Raw genomic sequence first — 6933 nt, 5'->3', positions numbered from 1 at the left:
TTTTAATAGGTTAGTATGGTACACACCTTAAAAAATATACCTTTTATTTTTGAAACTTTAGGCCACATACACGTAAAAGAAGGCCCAGTATAATAAGCAAATCAATTACATATCTAGGATGTCCCACTCCCTGCTGTCTGTCTTTGATCCGAGACTCCTGATCAATATTACAAGATCAAAAGTCATACTAATTTCTTCCCAGCACAAATATGTTGGACAAATTCACTTCTGTGTCCCCTTTACTGTTTGATCACTGCTGTCAGCCTGTAAATGTTGTCTTTTTCTCTCTCCAGAGACAACCAGACAAGAAAGATCCAGGAAAACATCACCAATGTGGAGAAACATTTTGGAGAGATGTGCCAACTGTTTTCCGCATATGTCCGTAAAACAGCCAGGCTACGGGACAAGTCAGATGTCCTGGTTCGGGAAATTGGCCTGTATGCAGACACAGAAACACCAGATCTGAAGAGGGGTATGAAGCAGTTTGCAGACCACATGGCCAAGATCCAAGACTACCGCCAAGCTGAGGTCAAACCAGAATGTATTTCTTACTGCAAGTCTCAGTTTGTTTGATCAGACCGAACCTAACGTGAAGTAACTTGCATTACAGGTGGAAAGACTTGAATCCAAAGTCATAGAGCCATTAAAAAGCTATGGAGCTGTAGTGAAGCGTAAAAGGGTAAGTGTTGCTGCCATGTTGACGTCTACACTGATTCCAAATGACAATGAAAAAGCTCAATGAGTTACAACTATTGCTAAAATAAGAACAATTTCACTTCCAGGAGAAGCTAACAACTATTACTACTATAATTGTTGTACTGTGAATGCCAAAGTTCTCTAGATACATTAACCTTAAAGCAATTTGTCAGAGCGCTGGTGTTACTTTTCTGGCTTATCCTCGCTTGTTGTTGAGATATCACATTTTAAACAGTTACAAATAAACCGGACGGTGGAATTGGTGAAAACTTGTTGCCATGTCCCCTCTCCATATAGTGCCATTAACTTTGGTCCCAGCTCCAAAGATACTGAAGCTTATTACAGAGCATGTTTCAATACTAAATGCCTGCTGACCTGCAGGGATGTCTGAGGGAACAAATGAGAATGAGGGCTGAGGGGGCAGTTTGGGACATTTTACTGTCAGTATCATTACCATTGCATGCCCACATGAGGGCAGTGTTGATTTAATGATTTAACGGGCCCTCGGCCTGCCTGTGTGCCATTGAACCTCACAGGTTCATGTTATAACCAGGATTAAAGGAAATATTCTAGATCAAATAATAGCATGTCCATTATGCCTTTGGGACTTTTGTAATAAATCAAATGTATTTTAGCTATAAGTTGTATCTTATCATTCGTCCATTGAGATAACTTAAACTTTTTGTAATAAATCAAATACTTTTCAATCTGCATATTTACCACAATTTATAGTATGTGGCAAAAAACACATAATTACACCTAACTGGCTAAGTCATGAAAAAGTGAAATTGGCTTCTCTGCTAAAACACTATCTCACCCTTTAATAGCAACTGTTTCGTGGTAAAGAGAACACAAAAGCCTGCACTCCAGGGTTTACTCAAGGTCTTGGTCTGGAAACACATAACGTTTGTTAGATGATGTCCTGGAACACATTTATAAATAATCTACATTCATTGTTCATTTTCATAATGACTACTTTGTCCTTGTGTGCTTGTGCATCCATGCAGGAGGATCTGAAGGCGACTCAGAGTGCCAGAGACAGAGAAGCCAAACAGATGGCTCAGCTCGAGAGGACCAGACAGAGGAACCCCTCCGACAGGCAGATCATTGTATCCTTGTTTCATATTTCCCTAATATCAAACACAGAGAGACTTCTGATATTATAACAGCCACCTGTGTACATTTTAGTGCAGGCGACATCTTTCGATACAGCTTAATTCCTTGTTGGTTAAAGATAAATCTCTGTTGCAACAGGAAAATACACTTTAATCTACTTTTAATGTTAATCTTTTCAAACTTTTTTGCGTTTTTCCTTGACCAAGCCTTCAGTCTCAGGTTTGTCCCATGTTATCTGTGCATCTCATGGTGATGTATGACAAAAAGAAGAAACACATTACTGAATAACAAATGTTCCTTTTTAATATGATGTGACTTGCATTATGAAAATAGCTTAGCTTGACACACTCTCATCAGTGTCTCTATTGTCACATAAGTTATGTTAATGCCAAGCAGCTATAGGACCCATATGTGACGGCAGCAGCTTTTTTCTTCTATCTTTATTGTCTAGGTTTTACATTTCTTGTCTCGATGAGACATAAACATAGCAGAAGGTTTTACATCCTCTTCCTGTTTAGAGAGCACATTAGCATGTCAATATCTGAATGTGCATGTGGGACAGGAACTACAGGTGTTATTACTGCAGCTCTGATATTGGCCAAGTTATTAACAAGTATTTTGTTTTATAATTGAGCAAATTAACAAGCATAAAGGGATATTGTTGATGTATATCTTTAAGCACACTGTTGCCATAACCTCCTGTGTTGGTCTGATGTGTGTTGTAGCATGTTGTATATTGACTTGTTCCCCCATCAGGCTGAAAGTGAGCTCCAGAGAGCCACCATGGATGCCACACGGACCACCAGGCAGCTTGAGGAGACCATAGACGAGTTTGAGAGGCAGAAGATCCGGGACATCAAGGTCCGCTTCACAGAGCTCAAATTAAGAATCACGATTTCAACAGTTGGAATATGTGTCTGTTGAAGCAGTGGGTGGCAGTGAAGTGAAACCAGACAGTGATGATATGGACAGTCTTTTTCTTTTCACTCCTGCCCACACATTTGAATCCTCCTTCAGTTTTCCAACAATTTTTATTTTGTCATTTCAGAACTTATCCATGTCTAGTAGGTAGTTGTGATTCATTTGAGTAGCTCAGAAGCCTACTCAGTACTGATATGTATCCTTATATTTCCCTTTGTAGAAAATCTTTGGCGAGTTTGTGACAGTGGAGATGTCCTTCCATGCCAAGGCCTTGGAGGTGTACACCTTGGCCTTCCAGAGCATTCAAAGTGTGGATGAAGAGCAGGACCTGGAGGTGAGCTCATGCTCTGTTTAACAATAGCCCAGTCATTATAATTAGCCGGCCAGAATTAGTTTGCAAAGAAAATGTGAATTTAGATGTTACTATTGTCCTGTAAATCATTACAGTGCTACTCACAGAGAAAATGTATATATTAAATGTGTCAGCTATAGAGTGTTTGTTCAGTCGGATAATCTCCAAATATCTACCCTACTTTTCTAATTTTCTAATCGTAAATCTATCGATTCGATTTATGATTCGAAAATTATAAAAGTAGGGTAGACATGTGGATATTATCCGACTGAACAAAACGTGATCCGTCTCTTAAATGTGTGTCAACCACAGACCTTATTTCAAGCTATTTTCCAAGTTCCTTTAGGCCGCGTCACTGTGGCAGTCTATTGTGCACCTGATAAACCTGATGGGTATATTTAACAAGTCAAGGCTATCGTGATAGTATTCACCCATTACTCATTAACCCATTGCTCATACACACTTTAGTCCACACCCTTTTAACTCATGTAGTAACTTTAAAGTGAACTCTCCATGATTAAGTCACAGCGAGCTACATGGTTCTGTTTACATTTTATTTTCTGAGAGGTTTGTTATTAATAGACAAAAGCCTGTAGTGAGGAAACAAAGGATCAATGATATTCGGCAAGCAAAGTTAATCCTGTAGATGTCCTTTTGCTATTTCTATCCACCCATTGCCATCTCATCTGTGTGTGTTTGCACTGAATCATCTCCCTTCCATTCATAGCGAAACTCCTCACCCAGACAAGGCTGTTTTTCAATGAGTCATATCACAAAGCATGGGAGATTGAATCATCCGGCACAATGACAGGCATGAAGATAATCATGATCGAGACTTCTTTTGGAAATGTATCTTTGGCATAGTTGAAGTGGCAGTTTGCCGTGTTATCTGAGGCATACCTTTTTGAGCCGCTTTATTTATGCTTGATCAAAGAAAGATTGTAATTTGTTGATTTGCTAGGGATATTCCAGGTGTGTAGACATGATGTGTTTAACTTTTTGCACATTTTATTTAACTGTTAAGAAAATACAGTCTTTTCTTTTCATGATTATGTTGCATTGCATTAAGAGAACAAGAGTGTGTAGGCATTGCTTCCATTCTCCTGTTTTCTTTGGAAAAATATAGCGCCTACTGTCTTTGGCAGGTGTTCAGGAGTTCGCTGCACCCCCCTGACTACCAGTCACGCTTAGACATAGTGCGAGCTAATTCCAAAACCTCCCTCGATCGGACCGGGTCCTTCCTGAGTACTTCAGAGACCTTACAGGTAAGATACAGACGGTGCATAGACACTCTCATACAAAAATTCCCCCAGGAAGTTTCTGTTATGGCATTACTTCTTTTTTTTTTAAGATTTGACAGTTGTATTATTTTCATTGTGATGATGAAATAAAATAATTCCCTACTCAGCCCAATAGCTTTCCTCATACCAGTCGAGGCTGGTGCCAGGTTTCATATGCAGCATCATCCCAGCCACCATTCATTTAGAACCTCCACACGTCATGGCATGCCAGCAACATCCTGCATTTCCTCCTACATCTACAGTTTACCCCAGTATCCCAACAGTGTTACTGCACTATTCTACTTCAGGTCTCATAGCGTGATTTCAGACAGTATATCTTGTATCTAGAGATGTAAAGATTGCAGCTTGCAGAGACAGATTTCAATCCTCCAATGTAATCGGAATGTGCCCTGAATGCATCTTGCACCACAACTCGAGATCATCTTTTGCTTCCATGATTAAGGTTAATGTAATATGTAGGAATTTGCAGTTGCTGCTAAACAACAAACACAGTTGCAGTGTACCCGAGTACACAGCACAGAGAGAAAAGTGGATTGGAGACCCTGTTTGTATGTAGAAATACAAATGTTTTAAAACTTGACAAAACTAGAACGTTTTGTTTTTTGTAACAATATTAATATACGTGCCTTGCTAAAAACAATTAAAAACATTAAGTATTCATTTTGCGCAATAAACCCAGACAGGTTGATGCAGGATGCAAAGTGGACAAATATTGACCCACTGGTGGTACAATATTTATATGAATTCAAAAAGGATCGTAATGCTTCTGTTTAAGAACAGCGTCAATAGCAGCGGTCTGTTATTCAGAAATAACCGACTGGAATGCCATAATTGACCAATACAAATGTAGTATTTGGGTAAATCAGAGCGACGGGCAAAGAAATGTCCAGAAACACAGCAAAATGTAAAGTAGAATCCAGGCAGAGGGCAGCAGGGTCTCTGCAGATACTATCAGTTCTAGTGGGTCATAAAAAAGTCCTATTCTTTTAATGACTACCTACTAAATGTTTTAGTAACATCCTGACCGTTAATTTGTTGTCACAGCAACAAAGGGATTGCAGTCGACAGACAAGAAGAGAGGAGGAGGAGGATGATGATGACGAAGAGGATGTGGATGATTCTGAAGAGGAGGAAGACGAAGACACAGATGATGATCATTGATTTGTTGTATTGTTTTATCTTGTTTGTTTGAAACAAAAAGTGTATTATTGTGTCATTGCCAAAATCACTTCACACAGTGAGTCTGAGCAGTATTGTAGTGCACAACGTGTGTTGTAGTTGTTCATTAAGGAACACATTGTCCTTTACTAACATTTGTCTTTTAAATCCCAGCCAATTTTTGTCTTATGTATTTTTATATAACACATGCTGAAATGTACATTACATATTTAGTTGTACTGGAACTATCAGTGCACCATGTATTTCGTCTTCATGAATTAAAAAAAGAATCAGTTTTCACATTGTGCGTTGTTCCCAGTGAATTGCCACTCTATAATAAGTACATGGTGTTCCCTTACTCACTTTGCATAGAACGGGCAGCAGATATTTTTATTTTAGACATTGTACAGAGTGTGAATCAGCCTAAGTGACAGTAGTTCTGCAGTAGAAAGTGAGTCATCTCTTCCACAGATATGCAAGAGTTGTGCGAGTGAAGCTGGGGACATTTTGCACCCTTCAATGTGTTACAGGATATAATATATGTAATTGTGTGTGTGTGTGTGTGTGTGTGTGTGTGTGTGTGTGTGTGTGTGTGTGTGTGTGTGTGTGTGTGTGTGTGTGTGTGTGTGTGTGTGTGTGTGTGTGTGTGTGTGTGTGTGTGTGTGTGTGTGTGTGTGTGTGTGTGTGTGTGTGTGTGTGTGTGTGTGTGTGTGTGTGTGTGTGTGTGTGTGTGTGTGTGTGTGTGTGTGTGTGTGTGTGTGTGTGTGTGTGTAGCACAGCATGTGTTGTCTGCCACAGTATGGCTCCGATGTCTGTCTTGCATGAGTCACTCAACACATTTATCCTTCCTCATCTGCCTGGGCCATTTCCTGCACATCAACACACATATTACAGGTTTTTTCAATAGTATAAATTGGAGAAAAAAACACTAACCTTTACAGACATTCACAAATTCATGTACTGTAGACTTTGTGCACGCCACTACATTTTCAACAAATATAACGTCCCTTACAGCGACACGTATTATCTCAGTGACTGTGAGATCAAAGCAGCGTAGGTGGTGTGTCATTAGCCCTCTGCGAACAGCACCTTAATGCATATAAAGATTCATGTGTGCGCAAACAGTCACACACCAGTTTTACTTTGGTATACTGTGCATCTAAACGGCCCGTGTTGCAATGACTCATCCCTTATAAAGTGTGTATGAGTCAGAAAGCTTTTCAAATCGCAGATAAACCTAAAGGCTCCACTCCCTGATCACTGAGCAGAAGAATGCACGGTGATGGGTTCGAGAAGAAAAGCATATGAAAGAGAAGAAAGCATCATGTGAGGCCAGTGATAAAACAAAAAGACCAATCCTCAGGTTAGCCAAGAGTCAAAGGTACAAAA

The 6933-nt window shown here is 39.7% G+C and overlaps 1 protein-coding gene across 1 annotated transcript; it reads left to right on the top strand.

The window, feature by feature from the left end:
* Nucleotides 1–270: 270 nt before the first annotated feature.
* On the top strand, nucleotides 271–5846 carry cibar1 (CBY1 interacting BAR domain containing 1). Its single transcript, XM_034094599.1, has 8 exons — nucleotides 271–528; nucleotides 611–679; nucleotides 1704–1805; nucleotides 2026–2031; nucleotides 2569–2673; nucleotides 2954–3067; nucleotides 4231–4350; nucleotides 5431–5846. Exons 1-8 carry the CDS (start codon nucleotides 271–273, stop codon nucleotides 5545–5547), a joined length of 891 nt encoding a protein of 296 aa, XP_033950490.1. The 3' UTR covers nucleotides 5548–5846.
* The last annotated feature ends 1087 nt before the right edge of the window (nucleotides 5847–6933 follow it).

The sequence above is a fragment of the Pseudochaenichthys georgianus genome, chromosome 11 (assembly GCF_902827115.2).
Source record: "Pseudochaenichthys georgianus chromosome 11, fPseGeo1.2, whole genome shotgun sequence".
Classification (NCBI taxonomy): Eukaryota; Metazoa; Chordata; class Actinopteri; order Perciformes; family Channichthyidae; genus Pseudochaenichthys; species Pseudochaenichthys georgianus.
The sequence above is the reverse complement of the archived record's forward strand: the minus strand, read 5'-3'. Positions and strand labels throughout refer to the sequence as shown.